The sequence below is a fragment of the Pithys albifrons genome, chromosome 14, assembly GCF_047495875.1.
Source record: "Pithys albifrons albifrons isolate INPA30051 chromosome 14, PitAlb_v1, whole genome shotgun sequence".
NCBI classification, from domain to species: Eukaryota; Metazoa; Chordata; class Aves; order Passeriformes; family Thamnophilidae; genus Pithys; species Pithys albifrons.
Window position 1 is genome coordinate 6181922 of NC_092471.1, and position 18010 is coordinate 6199931.

At 44.2% G+C, this 18010-nt stretch overlaps 1 protein-coding gene across 4 annotated transcripts in view; it reads left to right on the plus strand.

Annotated features, from left to right (window-relative positions):
- ATP11C (ATPase phospholipid transporting 11C) overlaps nucleotides 1-18010 on the plus strand; it is a 56798-nt gene that overhangs the window by 22917 nt on the left and 15871 nt on the right. For all 4 annotated transcript variants that reach the window (XM_071569662.1, XM_071569665.1, XM_071569664.1 and 1 more), the window contains exons 4-23: nucleotides 728-808; nucleotides 1792-1899; nucleotides 2499-2627; nucleotides 5065-5168; nucleotides 5834-5884; nucleotides 6691-6755; nucleotides 7338-7419; nucleotides 7793-7943; nucleotides 8752-8949; nucleotides 9881-10042; nucleotides 10245-10402; nucleotides 11303-11374; nucleotides 12090-12163; nucleotides 12835-12938; nucleotides 13530-13711; nucleotides 14267-14530; nucleotides 14854-15028; nucleotides 15729-15831; nucleotides 17036-17181; nucleotides 17559-17618. In XM_071569662.1, coding sequence (XP_071425763.1) covers nucleotides 728-808; nucleotides 1792-1899; nucleotides 2499-2627; nucleotides 5065-5168; nucleotides 5834-5884; nucleotides 6691-6755; nucleotides 7338-7419; nucleotides 7793-7943; nucleotides 8752-8949; nucleotides 9881-10042; nucleotides 10245-10402; nucleotides 11303-11374; nucleotides 12090-12163; nucleotides 12835-12938; nucleotides 13530-13711; nucleotides 14267-14530; nucleotides 14854-15028; nucleotides 15729-15831; nucleotides 17036-17181; nucleotides 17559-17618 — 2469 coding nt within the window. The remainder of the gene's footprint in view (nucleotides 1-727; nucleotides 809-1791; nucleotides 1900-2498; nucleotides 2628-5064; nucleotides 5169-5833; nucleotides 5885-6690; nucleotides 6756-7337; nucleotides 7420-7792; nucleotides 7944-8751; nucleotides 8950-9880; nucleotides 10043-10244; nucleotides 10403-11302; nucleotides 11375-12089; nucleotides 12164-12834; nucleotides 12939-13529; nucleotides 13712-14266; nucleotides 14531-14853; nucleotides 15029-15728; nucleotides 15832-17035; nucleotides 17182-17558; nucleotides 17619-18010) is intronic.

Here is an 18010-nt window from a genome sequence, read left to right on the forward strand (position 1 = left end):
TGGTTCAATACTGTCCTCCCTTTCATAACCAGCAGTGGTTTAGGGTTAAGATGTGCCCTGTCTTTGCTACCAAAGTGGAAAAAGGACCCTCATGTGGCTCAGTGGAGAATTACGGTGGTTGTCACTTCCTTCATTGCTGCTGCCTCTGCCCAGTCCTCATCCTCTGCCTTGGTCCTCTCCAGCACACCCCACGGTGGGAGTGGACTTGTTGGCATTCACACTTTGAATAGTTGCATTTTTGTGGCCCATCCTCAGCAGCCCATTCACCCAGACTTTTGTTTCCCAATACACCATAGTCAAATTTAGGCTTTAAGCTGCTTCTAATATGATTTCTTCCACCTGAGATCATCCCATGATCTTCAGGAGGAGGTATTGGAATCTCCTTGCGATGACAAGCACTCCTGGGAGGCCTGTGATGGTCTTTCTCATGTGCCCCTTGGAATCACAGAATGAATCAGGGAATGGTTAAGGTTAGAAGGGACCTTAAAGATCATATAGATCCAACCTCCCTGCCATGGGGTGCCACTCAGTAGATCATGTTGCTCAGGGCCCCATCCCGTCTGGCCTACACACTTCCAGGGACAGGGCCCTTCCTTCCCTTCCTCCTCTACTGGGCTCTGACTTGCCCCCAGTGGAACAAGCACCCTTTTTCCTCCAGTCCTAGGGTTTTGGTTTCTACTGCTACCTGAAAAACAGTGGTCAGCAGTGTATTTTTTTTTCTCTGCAGGTGATAGTGGACACGCCAACCAGCCCAGTGACCAGTGGCCTCCCACTCTTCTTTGTCATCACTGTCACAGCTATCAAACAGGTACAGATGAGGGCAGAAGATGATGCTGTTTAGGACATGTGGAGAAAATTATGAACATGTATTTAAATATACTCAGAAGTCACCAACATGGGCTGGTAGGTTTGGTGAACCCTTCTTAGAAGGCGAGATTCCTGCACTGGTGCTTCTCGAGCGAGGTTGCCTTTTGAGTGTGGTTACTGATGCCCCTTGTTTTGGCAGTGTGTAAAGCATCTCTGTATGTGCTGTTGTAAGCAGGCTGTGAGGGTCAGTAAGGCTTACTGCTGTAGTTCTGATGTTACTTGAATGTTTTTTCCCTTTTTAGAAATGCTCTCTGGGTCTTTGCAGAAACATACTCCAAATATAGCCCACGCTCTGCTCTTATGTTGGTAGGTGGAAAGGACAGGTTCTGTTCAACCACTCAGCTAGTCCTGAAAACATGTAGTCCTCATCTCACAGTGTAAAAGAACCTTTTTCCTCCCATCATGTGCATATGTGCCATTTAAAATTTCCTGATTGAATAATAAAAGAAGTTTCTTCTGCAGTGGCCGGAAAGAGAGAGCTATAATAAAATCTATCTGCTTCAAATCTCAGTGTTTTATTCTTCCAGTAAAGACTAAAGAGGAAGAGTCTCATTCTGCGTTACCATAGGAAAGAGTTGCAGGCTGCTAAGTGTATTATTCATATTATGAGCCTGTTCTTGCCAACACTGAGAATAATAGAAATGTGTTACAGTAGTTTAGCTACTCGTTCCATGCCCCGCATATAGATTATTTTTATGTGTTATTTTAATCTGTTCTGAATCTGTCAAATATGCATATGAAGTTTTTAAAATAAATTGATTCAGTCTGAACTACTCTGGTTGATGTTTTGTCAGGCATGAAGGAGGTCTGAGGACCTCTTGATGTATTCATTGTTTTAATCTGTCCCTCTCCAGCCTCACTCATCCTCTTTCATTAGTTTACTTGCTTCATTATGAGTTTTGTTGCCTGTGTCTGTGTGCCTAGGGGTATGAGGACTGGCTGAGGCACAGAGCTGACAATGAAGTGAACAAAAGCAACGTCTTCGTTGTCGAAAATGCAAAGCAAGTGCGGAAAGAGAGTGAAAAAATCAAGGTAACTGTTAACTTGCATGTGTTTATCACTAAAGCTGATGGGAACACAAAAATGTGTTGTAAGGTGACAAGGCCAGGGAAGGAGGCATGTACTAGGTTAGAGTGCCCCAGCTTGCTCACTTTCAGATGAGATGCTCTGAGAGCTGTTCTCGCTTAAGGAGTGAAGCTGTCTTTGATTTCTTTTGAAAAGCTGTCTCACAAAAGCTGAACTGGGGCTGACAGGTGACAGATCTGTCAGCATTTTGCACTTCTCCAGGACAGACAGTCCTCTTCTATTTCCAACTCTCCCAAGGACACCAGGAAAGTACACTTAGCTTTGACGTTAATTTATCACGCTGCACTTCAGACAAGTACAGTCTCTTGCTCCATCAAGATTTAGCAGAGAAATAAATACTAAGCATGCCACGTGGATGCTCTGAGTTGGTGCTGGGCTGGATCACCCAATAGGGCTGTGAAATGATGCTCAGGTACCCAACACCTCTTGAACCTCAGTTTACCTTTTAGCCAAGGTGATTTCTTCTACGCTTTGAGAGAAACGAAATTGTAACCATCTAATAACAACCAAGAGGACTTTTCAGGTAAATGTTTCCTTTCTTCTAGGTTGGTGACATAGTAGAAGTGAAAGCAGATGAGACCTTCCCCTGTGACTTGATATTTTTGGCCTCCAGCAGCACTGATGGGACCTGTTATGTCACTACAGCGAGTCTTGATGGCGAGTCCAATTTCAAGGTGATGGGAATGGATGGGACAGTGTGTGGGAGATGGTACTTTGATACATAGGGGTGCCACTGCTTGCATGGCAGGGAGGTGCACTTTACTGGAAGGTGTTCACATGGAGCCCAGCCTTGTGCCTGCATGGCTGCATTTAACAGCTCTTCCCTCTTGTCTGCTGCCAGTGCGTCAGCACAGAAGCCCTTGGGGATTGTTTGTGCTCTGTTTTGTCTCCAAGAGCCATTTCTGCTGGCGCTGTCCTGAATTGTATTGATATTTATCAATACAGCTTCTCTGCTTTACTGCCCATCACAGGAAGCGTGTTATACTTCCCTGCTCCAGCCGTGTGTTGTGAGGTCTGGTGCATCAGTAAAGCAGTGCCTGCAGCTCTTCAGCTGCCTTTCCACTACCTGCCAACGTGCCTGTTACTTAACGGAGCATTTCCAGTGAAATTGGGGACTTTTTAAGACAGTGTGTCTAGATTAATTTGGGGAATTTTTCACCAGTGTGAGAAAAGCATCGCTTCTGGGATTTTCTCTCTCTTTCCCTGAAGCAAGCAGTGAAATTTAATACTAGTCTTGCTCAGGATGAATCTCTTTAGTTTCTTTGATTTCTTCCTTTCTTCCTTTCTTTAGGGAAAAGAAGCAATGACAAAAAACTTGTATACGTCAGAAGACATGAACATTTGGTTTTACTTGTGTTTGATAATTATTTATACAGATACTAGCAGCTGCAGTAGTAAAACTGGAAGATAGTTTAAAATGACATGATTCATTCTGGCACACTCTGAAGTCAGTGGGAATAGCACTGTGGATCTGATATGTGTTATCTGGGATTTGTGGCTCATCTCTACAGCTGGCTGTTAATCAGTACTGGATAACTTGTGCAGGAGCTGTTGTGGTGCTGGTGCACAGTACTGGTTCCATTAGTGGAGAGGAGTTGGAGCTTTGAAGTGGCTTCAGGCTAAAAATAGATAACCATGTTAAAAAGGCTACTACTTATTTGTGTCAGGTGTATTATATGCATGAGTTCACATTACTTTTGCAGAGTCTTGGCTCTCAGTAACTTGTGAGTCTGTAAGTGTGATGCGGAGTTTCTATATCAAGCACTGTGGTGTGTTTTTCTTGGTTTGCGGATTCCTGTAGGACTGGGAGCTGTCTCCTGTTTCGTGACAAGATGAAAATGAGTTTGAAGGGGAAGAAGAGTAGAAAACCCAGCTCTCATTGGGGAAATAGGTCTAACATTAGGAACTGGGGTTTGCTGCAAAAGGAGGGTGAGGGAAGCACACTCAGGTAATTGCCAGACCTCATCTGCACAGATATCTGCTGCCTTCCTGGGGGGGATTTTTCTGGTATTTAGGGCATGTCAGGTCAAGATATGGGAAAGGTGCCTGATTAAGTGAAACTGAAGCAGAATGGTAAAAGAGATTTTGTCTGGGCTCTGTCTTTGAAGCACAAATCTTTGGTCATACATTAACTAAAAGAACATGTGTTTTCTAAATACACTAAAGGATATAAAGATTGTGAAATTGATTAGGAGGCAGCTTTGAAGTATCTCTCAGTAATTGCACAATGTCCGTGGTGATGAGAGCAGTGGATGCAAAACTCCATCCAGGGGCTGGGGTTGGTACTGGGCATTGCAGGAGCAGTTTTGAGTTGTGTTTCACAAAAGCTGTGATTTATACTGGAGGTGTGTGTGTGTTTGTGTGTGTCTGCTTTTGATGTGAACAGCCAGTCAGGTTCCCAGAACGGCACGAAGGTGGGTATTTATAATGCCATGACTACAGTGTGTGTAATGTAACGGTGCCTCCCAGGATGCACAAGGAGGGGGATGCAAACGTAAGGAGTGGAGGAAGCTTTTTAATGAATTTGTTTATGAAGATGGATTGAGGCAGCCTGCCGTGCAGCCCGCCGTGACTTGGAGCTCTCAGTAGCTCCTATAAATAGAGCCTGAAAGGCAGCAAGCAGATCCTTTGTGGGCTTTCCAGTTAATTATGAGAGATGAACCTTTGCAGCAGCAGCTGCTAAAAATAGCTTGGAAAGTGCCAGTACTCTGCCTGATCTCTGGGTGCTGGAGCTGGTGTCTAGTTACCATCAGGAGCCAGGGCAGGTGGTCCCTGGGACCCTCTTCTTCTTGGGGTCACCTGCATCCTCCCCCTCACACCAACCAGAACAAGTCCCTAGGGAAAAACCGAAAATGTTCTGCTTTTGGTAGATGTCTTACTGAGAGATATCCAGCAGCTCCTTCCCACTGCAGTTTCTCTTAAGGTTTAGTGACTTCATTCTTTCACTGAGAGATGCTTCAACTGCTTTGTAGGATCATGATGAGGGCTTGGGTGAGCTGCTGGTGCTGACAGGCCTGTGTATGGTGACATTTTAAGTAACAGGTTGTAAAACTTGGGGATGGGGTTGTTTCTGAGGGCATGTGGTGACACTACCTGTTCTCCTCTGCCCAGACTCACTATGCAGTGCGAGATACCACCGTGCTCTGTACGGATGAAGCCATCGACACCCTCACTGCCACGATCGAGTGTGAACAGCCTCAGCCTGACCTCTACAAGTGAGTCTGCCCATCCTGCATCCCTCCCTGCCCGTCCTGATCTGCAGCTGCCTAGTGTCATCCCCCTGCAGACACCTCAGCACCATCAGTTGTGGGGTCTACTACATTACAGTTCAGCAAAGCAAAAGCCATCTTTTCATTGGAGACCAAAAGGTTTCTGGAGGCAGTGATAAGCTTCTGGGCCTCTTCCATATGAAGGTGGCAAAGTCAACACTACACTTCTTCAAGACTCAGTGTCTTTGCAGGATTACTTTCTTGTGCAACGCTTGTCGTGGTGTAATGAGCTTTTTTTTGGCAACTCAGCAGTAGTAAAGGTCCGTGTGACTATCTTAGGACTCTCTGCTTCTCAAATAAAATGCACTGGGCTGAATGACTTCTAGGAGTAAGGGGTCTTTGTGGTTAAGTCCTTTGAAAGAGGTTTGCTGGGATGTGTTGCAGTCTAATGGGTATGTTCTGGGGCTTGTAGGCACAAGGATACCTCTGGCCTTGGAGGTTGTGTGGCTTCTCCCTGTCCTGAGTGCAGCCACCACTCTAAAACATGAAACTATCAGATGCATTCATTTTCATGTTTGTTTCCATCTCTTGTCAGTGATTTTTCTTTAGTATGTTTGTAGTATCTCTTTATAATACATTTGTAATAGAAGTTTCCTATATTTTTATTACAGATTTGTTGGAAGAATTATCATCTACAGAAGTAACCAAGAGCCTGTAGCCAGGTTGGTCTTGCAGCTGTCTGCTGACTCTCCTCAGAGGGTTTGGGCATCTACATAAAATTTCAATGACCTTTACTTGTGCTACCATCATTTGGGATTGTTTTATTTCTTTAACCATTCCAAAGATTTCATTATAAAAGGAGGCCTCCCTTCTGCTATCCTGTTACTTGTTTGAGCCCCTCTTGGGGAATCAGTGTAGGACTATCAGGAAATTCCAAAATATTTTCATTCAAAGGAAAACAAAACCCTAAAACATCAGGCAGAGCATTTCAGGGAAAAAAATAAGCAAATAATGTTCGTAAGCCATCAAAACCAGTCAACTGTCACTGGAGCATGCTGAGTGTCTCTCCTGCTGTGATGGGTCTACTCACACCCTAGAAGCAACAGAGGGTCATGGGTGGGGTCAGCAGAGTGTCACTGGATGTTTCAGAGAGAAGTAAAAGCACAAATGGGGCCATCAGCTTTGATGGTGCTGTTGATTGACTGTTCTTTGATGTTGTTAAAATTGGATTTTAATCTAAGTACTGGAACATACTCGATCTGAACATTTTGCACTTGCTCCTCAAAAGCCTTACTGATAATCCCCCAATAAATGTAGGACTTTGAGCATCAGGGATAGTCTGTGTGAGATGAAATGGAAATGAATGTATATAAAAACAAACTCGAGCAAGGTCCAATTTAACATACAAATCATGTAATCAAATATAAAAAGCATCTGTTCAGCTTTATAATCTATCTCTGAGTCTAAATTATAAAATAGTTTGAATGGTGTTTGAGTAATGTAATGTTATGATTTCTTTTATGCTTAGGTCTTTGGGTCCTGAAAACCTGTTGCTGAAAGGTGCTACCCTCAAAAATACCAAGAAGATTTATGGTGAACAATCTTTATTATTTAGTCATTTATATAGTTCTGATAAATGATGGCAAATGTAAATGTTCATAATAAATTTGAAGAGGGAAAATACTCCACAGCCTGTCTGCCTGGCTTTTACAGCTATGTTTGGCATGCAAGTTGGTTTTAAAGTGGACAGGGTGAAATTAAGAGGCAATGGTTTTGTCTACAGTGCTGCCAAGCTGTGCAGGTTGTATTAATACACCAGAGCAAGCCTTCTTTTTGCCTGAGACATGATGAGCAAGGAGTTGTTCCCAAATCCATTGCTGGAAATGTGCTAGGAGCGGAGTCCTAGTGATTGAGGGTGACGGCTGTTACAGAAGACTGATGTCTTTTCTGACTGTATATGATCCATAGGCTCGTGCTCTGTGCTCTGAGATACATGCAGTTACATTACTTAGCAGCCTCAGAGGTTTCTGTAGTTGAACAGTCCTTGGGTAATGCTTCTTTCTTCAGCTGGGATTCAAATTTGATGTAAACACCGATGCCCCTTATGGCCAAGTGCCAGCTGGGTCCCCTCTGGGGCTGCAAGTCCCTTATGAGCCCTGCTTTAATACCCTGCAGGAGTTGCAGTCTATACTGGAATGGAAACAAAAATGGCTCTGAACTACCAAGGGAAATCTCAGAAACGGTCTGCAGTAGAAAAGTGAGTATTTATATTCAGAAAAAAATCAGTATAAGTTGTTGGGTTTGTTTTTGCTTTTAATGGATTGCTTGTACAGAAATAATCCCCTAATCTGCTGCCTTTTGTTTCAGATGCTCTCTGATTGCATAGGAAAATCTGTGTATATGATAAGGCATATCTTTCAAGAAGCAGCATCATTTAGTAGCTTTTTTTATTTAAAAACAAAGTTAAGAAATGTTAAAATGTATGAACCTGACCCTGAATATCAGCAGTGTCAAAAGCACTTGTTCTGTGTTTCCCTTCTGAAAAGTAAGGAAGTCTTGTTCCTGCTTATTTACATGATTTTCTGTATAAAAATAGCTGCAAGTATTTAAAAAAGAAACCTGTTTTTCAGATCTATCAACGCTTTCTTGATAGTGTATTTGTGCATCCTACTGAGCAAGGCCACTGTGTGCACGACTCTGAAATACGTCTGGCAGAGTAATCCATTTAATGATGAGCCTTGGTACAACGAAAAGACTAAAAAAGAGAGAGAGACGTTCAAGGTAAGTGGATTTGTATTTCAGCACCTTCTCCAGCTTTACTTATTCTGACTGTTTTATTTAATTTGATAGTGCCTGCTGCCAGCCCTGTGCGTCTTGTGTGCCCAGAGAAAGTGCTGTCATTTGCCTCGGTCTCTCCTGCTGTTTGCATTTCTTTCCTGCCTCTCTTGTACTTGTGCACAATGATATTTGTGTGGAGCAGGGCAAGGCATAAATAAATACTATATAATTTAGAAATGCATCTGATTTAACCTGGATCCTTATCTGAACTCGAGCTATCTTTCAGCTTTATATAGGTAAACTTAAATTGAGGCCACGTCAACCTGTTTCTTAAACTTTCTGAGATGTGGGCAGTGAAGCCTGAAAGAGTGAGTGCAAGTGTGTAGAGATCTGTTATTTGATGGGTTACTGAGCAGGACTTAAAGGGATGTCACTGAATCAGTTGTACCCTTGCCATAGCTTGACTGGTCTCAAGACACTTCCTCCTTATTTCTAGTTACTTAGGATCAGGATAGGCCCGTAGCAGTATATTCTTAAGAGGAATATGCTTGGATTAAACAGTGTTTTGGTCACTATAAAGCAATGAGATGAACTCTTGTATTATACCCTGGTAGATCTGAAGACAGTGAGATTTTTTTGTGTCAGAGGAAGATGGTATTTAGACCTGTATCTTATTGTATTCAGTTTCAAGGGGTTTTTTTCTATTTAACCTTAGAATAAAAGTGTCTAAAATTCCCAAGCCGTTGCTGTAAACTGCCCTTGAGTTACTCCTGACAGACACAGACTACATCTTCTCCTCTTTCCTTTGCAGGTCTTGCGGATGTTCACGGACTTCCTGTCATTTATGGTCCTCTTCAATTTTATTATCCCAGTCTCCATGTATGTTACAGTAGAAATGCAGAAGTTCTTGGGCTCCTTCTTCATCTCTTGGGACAAGGAGATGTATGATGAAGAAATAAAAGAGGGAGCGTTGGTGAACACCTCAGACCTGAACGAAGAGCTTGGGCAGGTCAGGACATGCTCTATTTGCATCTGCTTGGATGAAAGTGTGGGTAAAAATGTCCCCCCTACTAGGAACCCTTGTTGTGGCAGTCCCTCACAGTCCCCTCAGGGCAGAGCTTCACCCGCTTTGGTGGCACTTTTCATTTAATGTGATTCCACTTGCTCTGCGAAACAGATAAGGTTATAAATAGTGCATGAAAGAGCAGGAATTGGGTCACGCCAATTGTTTCCATATTGGGGAATATCAGGCGCAGCACTCTGCATGTCAGGGTGGTTTGCTTTCACTGCTTCAATTAAAAATTAAAAATCCTCTGTCTCTTTGAGGATTAACTTAAATGTCTGCCCAGTCATCTCCCTGGGTGTGCAGAGCACGTGTAGCTGCTCTGCTGCTGGCTTTGCTGGGGCACCTGGACAGCTCAGGCTTCCCTTTCTTATCTCTACCAGGAGAGACTGAGTGGAGGGATTGTGTAGTGCCTCCTGCTTTTGATTTTGCTTTAAAAACAGTAAAAATATACTTGGAGTAGCAATTAACTAATTGAAATACTGCACCAAGACGAAAATCCCCCAAAGGAAGCAGCAGACCTGCAGTAGCAGTTCTATAAGCACAAGGAGCTATAGCAAAGTACCCAAGAAGGAGGATGAGGGGAAAGTGAAGAGCCTCAAAACAGATTTTAAGTCTTCAGAAACTACCTCCTGCCATCCAAGAAACAGGCTGTAAAACAAAGAACCTGCTCTAAGGAGCAAAGTAGAAGAACTACAGTGGTGTAGTGGGGCACCTGCATCTGCTTTACAGGGTCAGGTTAGGACAGCAGCAAAGTACTACTCTCCAGCATTGGCACAGATGCCCTGAAATGCCCCAGTCTCTGTATCTGGTGGGGCTCCTTCCCTGACAGATGGGGCTGGAGGTGCAGTGAGGCAGCCTGCCTGCTTGCTTCCAGGTGGAGTACGTCTTCACAGACAAAACTGGCACCCTGACGGAGAACAGCATGGAGTTCATTGAGTGCTGCATAGATGGGCACAAGTACAAAGACTGCATTTCGGAGATGGATGGCTTCTCTCAGGCCGATGGACCCCTAAAATACTATGGCAAAGCAGAAAAGGTAAGAAATGTGCCCGTTGACTGTTAAAATTTAGTGGTCAGCTCCTGGCTGGGTGAATACAAGGGAAACTGGGAGGGAGTGTTGGGGTTTGGGTTTTTTTTGTTTTTAAATATGTGTACACAAAAATCACAACCAAGTGCAGCAAGATGGGCTCAGTGCGTGGCACTGAGCTGGTAACAAGCCCTTTCTCACTCCTGCCTAGAGCCGTGAGGAGCTGTTCCTGCGAGCCCTCTGCCTGTGCCACACGGTTCAGATCAAGGAAGCAGACCAGGTGGATGGGCTGATAGGACATCCAGAACGCAAATACACCTATATCTCCTCTTCCCCAGATGAAATTGCTTTGGTGAAAGGCGCAGAAAAGTAAGAATATGAAGATGTTGGGTTTTTAATTCCTTTTCTCTGGTGGGAGGGAGGAAGGTGAGGGTTATTTGAAGGTGATAGACCTTTTTCTGCAGTCAAGGTTGCAGGTCACTCTGGGAAGCCTTTTGTGATACCATTGCTGGGCCTCACCCACAGCCCTATGAAGCCACATGAGCCTGTGGGGGTTTAAATGAGCTCTCTGTAAAACGAGTGCTTTGCAAAGGATCTTCCCTGAGCAGCTTCTTGAGAGGCCATGGCTTGCATTCACTGAGAGCAGCTCTGAGGTGCTGCAGTGTCCATCTGGGGGCCCTCATGGCCCTGTAGTTTAATCCCCAAGAAATGGAGACCAGTTACCATGTGCATATTGCAGCAAATTGTTTCCTTGGCCTGCAGTGGCAAAAGAATAGGTTGGGTTACTTTTGTCAACATTTGAATCCTGACAGAGATACTCAAGGCCAGGCTGGATGGGGCTTTGGGAATATGATCTAGTGAAGGGTGTCCTTGTCCATGGCAGGGAGTTGACTAGCTAATCAGAAAGATACTCTTCAACACAAACCATTCAGTGATTCTATAGTATTGCCAGGCACTAGGTTTTAGATGAGGCTGTTGCAGCTGTATATACTTACTCATGGCTTGTAAATCTGCCAGTGGATAATGTCCAGAGGCTCTTGGTGTCTCTGTGCTCCGGTGCCCAAGCTCTCCAGGTGATGGGATTGGTGCCAGAACATCATAGCAGGCTCTGAATGCAGTAAGCAAACATCCAGCCATGTTCTTTAGCTCAGGCTCACTAATTTCTTTGCTTTCCTCTGCAGTACAGAAGGTGAAACGAGAACATTGTTAAAGTATAATATGTGCCAATGGGTGTTTTCAATGCTGTTCTGTCCTTTTGTTTATTGACAGGTATGGTTTCACTTTTCTAGGACTTGAAAATGATTTCATGAAAATACGAAACCAAAAGAATGAAACTGAGATGTAAGTGCTGCTGGGGCTGCCAAGGAACAGGACTGCTCTTCTGTGCCACTCCCACCCAGCTTAATCCAGTCTGGTCAAGCTGGCAAGGTCAAAGCTGTTCCTTGAGGGCTGTCAGACTGTACTGACCTGCCCTAAAACTCCTGTCCTCTTTACAAAGCACGGCACAGGTGGCTCCTGGGATTCACGGGGTGGCTGCTGACCTTATGGACAGTGGCTGGGTCTCGCAGCAGGATACTGTAAGCCTAAACTTAGGATACATATCCCTTCCCTGTAGCCTTTTTTCCCCTCCCAAGCTGAAAATAGCTAGATTTTACTCAGGGCTCACAGCTTGACAGACATCTGAGAGTCACTGACCTAATCCCAGTGTTCCCCAAGAACTTGCCTTCACAAGCAATTTTCACTTCCTACTTCCCTTATGGTGAAACTTCTTGCTTAATTGGCAGGGTCAGTGTTGCTGTGTGAGCCCATGCCTAGCCTGGGGACTTGGTCCACTGGTGGCACCCACAACCTCAGCCCCATGCTCCAGAGCACCACTGGAGTTTGTTTTTTTTCCCTCCACTTTATTGTACAGTAGCTTGTAAGAAGTACATTCCCCAGTGGGTGATGCCTCTTATAGGGTGTATTGATTTCTGCAGCTCATTGTTAGTGATTTTCTGTCTCAAAAAGTTATTTTTCTATTTTTCTTTTTCTGAGTCAGAGCTTTTCTTTTTTTTAGGTACCAACTTCTCCACGTGTTGAACTTTGACCCTGTCCGTCGCCGTATGAGTGTCATTGTGAGAACCACCACAGGTACAGTCCAAGTGCATTTGTGGGCTCTCATACATATGTGCACTTGTGCACAGATAAAAAACACATCCTCCTTATTCCTGTAACCCAGAAAGACCGAACTGTTGGTTTTCTAAGCTGGTCTAGCGACATTCTGTACTGTGTCTGGTTGAGATAGAATTAATTTTCCTCTGTAGCAGCCATTTGGAACCAGCAACAGATCAGGGGAGGGAACAGGGATGGGAACAGTGGCCCATGGAGAGCTCCCTGCCTGCCTTGCTCCATGCTGGAACAAGTACAGAGAGAGAGATGTAGAATGTCCCCCGGGTGGGATGGGGTTTCATGGGGATAAAAGTAAAAAATTCAGAGGTCATCGTCCTTCTCAAGTGTCAGTCCTGTAAGGTATGGGATGCTGGTTTTACTCTCCCTGCTAAGGTTGCCAAGGTTTCCAAATAGGAAAAAATAAACTGCTTTGTCCAGCTTGCTCAGAGACAGGTAGGGGCACCCAATTTCCCAGCTTGGAGTCAAACAAGATTTTACACAGGCTGGCCACTTTTGGTAGTCAGCTGGACTTCTACCAGTTCTTTCTTTAGTCCTGCCAGATTTTCTCCCTCTGCATCACTGGCTCACTACTGACGTTGTTAAGTCTTTCTACAGCTTGTGAATGCTATAAACTATTTATAATTTGCTTTTAGGAAAGTTGCTTCTCTTCTGTAAAGGAGCAGACTCTTCTATTTTTCCAAGGGTGCAGCAAGAAGAAATCCAACAAACAAAAGTCCATGTGGACCGCAATGCTATGGTGAGCACATGGATAGAATTTGGCTGGCTCCTGGGGTCAGGAAAGCTTTATTCCAAAAATAGGAATGTGACCTTGCTTTGAAGGGAAGTGTTGAAAATCTGAGTGTCACTTCACATTGTTTTGGTGCCAGGCTTCTTTCCTTTTATGTTTCGATGGCTTCCATCTTTATTTGATATACTTTTATGGTCTCCATCACAGTTGTGTCCAAGCATCTCCCAGGCAAGTTAAAAATAGAAGTAACAACAACAAGCTGTTTAGTCCAGTGGAAGAAGTGCCTGGTTCCAGTCGTGGTGGCTCCCAGTCCCTGCAGTCCCTGCTGGATGCACGCTCTGGTCCTTCTCTTAGTTTCTCTCTGCCATTTTCTCTGCACATAATAAGCAGAACCACAATTACTCTGAGGGGTGAAGTTACTGTATAGACACAGAGGAAATTGCTCTTTCAACTCAAGCCCACAAATTATCCTTGCCCTCAGAGTCAGTACTGCCAGAAGCACTGATGGTGGATGAAAGCCCTAACCCTGAAGTGAAGAGCTGTAGGAAATCTAGTTTTAGGGCACTTGTCCACTTTGTTTTCTTTCCCTTTCCCTGCCAGGATGGCTACCGAACGCTCTGTGTTGCCTTCAAAGAACTAACTCAAAAGGAGTATGACAAAATTGACAGGCAGCTCAGTGAAGCTAAGATGGCTCTGCAGGACAGGGAGGAGAAGATGGCCAAGGTTTTTGATGACACAGAAGCAGACATGCACCTGATTGGGGCTACTGCTGTAGAAGACAGGTAAAGAGATGACCCTGCCACCAGCACTGTGGTACCTGTGATTTCTCTGTAATGTTGCATCATGGCCCCAGCTTGCTGTGGTGGAACTGAACAGCCAGACAGATGCTGGCAGTGTCCAGGGCAATTAATTACACCATGGCACAGCCCGTTTCACGGTGCCCTAGTTGCTAAAATTGGCTGGTGTAGTAGAAATTGGGATTATTAATGAAACTACAAAAATACTTCACTTCTAGAGAGTGAATTAAGTGCACAGCATTAATTTGCACATCAAAACAAATTCAGTTCCACATGCAGTTATAGTAACTGCCAGTGTAAATTAAACTCTTACTGTGAGACCTAAGAGTCAAGAGTGTAAAGCAGTGATTTCTCTTTTTTGCCTGCAGATAAAAACTTGGGATTGCTAATTTCTAATCCTTACTCCTGTGGCAGTGATCTCCCCAGCATGGGCAAAATCAATTAACTTCTCTTGAACTGATATTTCCTACCTGCAGAATCAGGGTTATGTGGATTAGGTGTGGGCCAACCTGAGGAGTGATGTTTTCCTTCTGCTTGCAGGCTGCAGGAGCAGCTGGCGGAGACAATCGAAGCTCTGCACGCAGCTGGCATGAAGGTTTGGGTGCTGACAGGAGACAAGATGGAAACTGCCAAATCCACCTGCTATGCCTGCAGGCTTTTCCAGACCAGCACTGAGCTGCTGGAACTGACGGTGAAAACAGTGGGTGAGAGTGAAAGGAAGGAGGATCGGCTCCATGAGCTGCTGATGGAGTACCATAAAAAGCTGATTCAGGATGTTCCCAAAAACCGGGGAGGCCTGAAGAGGTAAGTGAGCAGGAGTGTGAATTTCAGGTGCAAATTTGATAGAGAAATAGGACCTTGTGGCCCTGGGGGCTGGCTGCTTGCAGGCACTGTGACTGGCTCCTTCGCTTTGCTCATCATCTCTAATTTGGTTTTGAACTTAAACGCGCAGCTCCTTTAGTGAAGGGCACATATTAAATCCAAGCTTTTTAAGATTGCTAAGCCTTCAAAAATGAATGGAAAGAAGATTAATACAAAAGCAATTTCTTTTTCACTAAGATGATACAGCAGCTAGATTGACTGCATAGTCTGATTTTATTTCAAACATGTTCCTTGTTGTGCCCCAGAAGCTGGACGTTGAGTCAAGAGTACGGACTGATTATAGATGGCTCGACACTGTCACTGATACTCAACCCTTCTCAGGACTCTGGTTCTAGCAATTACAAAAACATATTTCTACAAATCTGCTTGAAGTGCACTGCAGTCCTCTGCTGCCGGATGGCTCCTTTGCAGAAAGCACAGGTATTTACTTCTAACTGACTGAAGCTCATCATTAGGTGATGTGACACACTTTGAATTCATCAGCTGGGACTTGACCTGATCATCTTAATCAACCAGGACTTCTCCAGGCTATGTGTAAGCCTTGTCTGAGCTTCAGAGCACGATGAAAACACACCATTCTTTCAAATCTGAATGCAGAACCTTTGTTTAATATGCTCACAGGAAGCCACAAACCCAGGCCAGTTAGAAATAAACAGAACACTCCGTTTGTTCTTTTTTTTCCTTTCCAAATTTGTCAAGTGGAGTTCATGACTTCCCAGCAGATGATGTCCCGGCCTGATAAGTGTTTCTGCACCCTGAGATGCGTGAGAGGTCCCACCTTTGGGACAGCAGTGTCTGGCAGAGGGGAAGGGTGGGATGCTACTGCTTGGGTGTTGTTTTTAAATACTGTCCTTCAACCTTGTGCAGCTGGATCTGGGCATTTGCTCTGGTTGTGACTGCAAAGGAAGTAACAGAGGTTACTTCTCCTTTTTTTATTTTTATTAACTTGATCTCTGAACCAGATTTTTATTAACCTGAACTTTTCATGGGTTATATTGCTGCTGTAGAAGCCTGGTTACTTGTCCTAGTGGGCTGTTGCAAGAGGGATGGTAGGAAGGTCTCTGGAGGCTTTTTAACTGAATTTTGTTTTCTGCTGCTGTCCTTTCTTAAAATATTTTAGATTGTGCGAATGGTGAAGAACACAAAAGGAAGCCCAATAACCCTCTCCATAGGGGATGGTGCAAATGATGTTAGTATGATTTTGGAAGCACATGTTGGAATAGGTAAGACCTACTGATAACACTGATAACCTACTGATAACATTTCGTACCCAAGACCTGTCTGCTCTTGCATTGTAAAATGTAGAAACTCTGCTATTGCTTTCTTTGGAGCCAGGGTTTGACTCAAGATCAATGCTTGGGATCATAAAATCATAGAATAGTTTGATTTGGAAGGGATCTTTAACAGTCATCTAGTTTAACCCCTGCATTGAGCGGAGATATCTTCAAGTTGCTCAGTCCTGTCCAACCTGACCTTGAATGTTCCCAGGAATGGAGCATCCACCACCTGGTCTCTGAGCAACTTGTGCCGGTCTTTTACCACCCTCACTGTAAAATGAGAGAGAGATGAAATCATTGTATACTGCTCACCTGTGATGGTACCATCCTCTGTATCAGTGACACACTGCAGGTTATATTCAAAAACTATGGCCAAATTTGTGGTGGTAAGGATTGCTTAGGGCACAGAAGCCAAAGGCACAAGCAGTGAACTGATTCGTGGCAATTGTTGCAAAGGCAACACAGTGCAAGTATCAGACTTAGGGTTAACTGGTCACGGTAACTCAGCACTAGAGACCTTCATATGTTTCCTGGGGGTTGGTGCTCAGTTATGTTGTGTCTGCATTGTCCACGTGACTGACATGAGCATGGAAACTACCGTCCTGTGTGCAGATTGGTGTCAGAGATACATGAGATTCTTTGTAATACCACTAAAGAAGGGTCAATGGAAGAGAAAGGGCAGGCCTGTTATTTGGGGCTGTGGTGTCCTTAATGAATGGACTCCAATGCAGTTCATTTGGTTGTGGCTTTTGAGTGGAGAAAGCTGTGTCTTGAGCTTGTCTCTGCTGGGATGTCTCAGGAGGCTCAGCATCTGCAGTGAAATAACTGTGCTGTGTGAGATGCAGGCAAGCCCGTGGGGAAACCAATTCCTTATCTTTTATCAAGTTTGCTTAGATACTCTTCACCACACTCTTACATGGGAAATCAGACAGCAGGCTAAATATATCTTAAAAACTCCAGAGGCAGGTCTGAGTGTTGTTGAGCCAAAACCACACCGTGTCAGCACGTTAGTGTTTGTCTCCTGGGGCACTCCAGGGAAACACGGCCTTTGTCATGTCTTGAGACACTGAGTGATGGGAGCAAACCTAGTGGGTAGCATCCAGATTTCAGCCCCTTAGGGATTAACCCCTTGCCATGCTTCTGTCTCCAGGTATAAAAGGCAAAGAAGGACGGCAGGCTTCCAGAAACAGCGACTATGCTGTGCCAAAGTTTAAACATTTAAGAAAACTGCTACTAGCACATGGGCATTTATATTATGTGAGAATAGCACACCTTGTACAGTATTTCTTCTATAAGGTAAGAGAAGGTGGGCAGCTTATTTCTTTGTTTATCCTACTGCATTTCTTTGGCAATGGAGTGAAGAAGTAAACAGGAAAAAAAATCCTTACAATATTCTGTAGCTCTGTTTTCCTTCCTTAGAATAGGCTGTGTCTGCCATATGCCTGCCCACTGAAAACAGTGCTTACAGGGGAATGTGAGCATGACTTTCTTCCAGTGTCTTCTGCAGATACTAACTGCTCACTGGATTAGCTTTGTGCTTAGTAGAACAAGTGCTCTGCCTTGTCTGATGTTGTAATATCAGACACTAATGTCTGATAACAGGAAAAACTATTTGGATTTAGATTGAGAAGTCAAGTGCTTCCCTGCTGACCATTTGTCTTTTGTTTTCCTAGAACCTTTGCTTCATTTTACCACAGTTTTTATACCAGTTCTTCTGTGGATTCTCACAGCAGGTAATTTCCAGAAATTTGTCTATAAATGTAGGATAAAAAGCAAGTGGCGTAATGAGGCTTCCTTACAGAAACATAGTTTTTGGCATTGTGTCCATTCATCACCTTGCTTTACAGGACAGTACGAGCTGACCTCAATGCTCAGCATCTTACCTGGAACATAATATTGTGAGACCCATACCTGAAAAGGAAGAAACCTGCTTCCTTTCCCATCCACCAGGCATAACTACAGGTGGACCCTTTCCTGAAGTAACAAGAGAGGGGTTTAGCTGGTTTGTCAGCACCTGATTTTGCTACTTCTGCTTCTCTTAAGAGAACGAGTTTTCAAAGGCTTCCTGATCTTTTCTCCTCTGCTGCATCTCCCTTGCATTAAATGTATCACTCAAAAGGAAGAA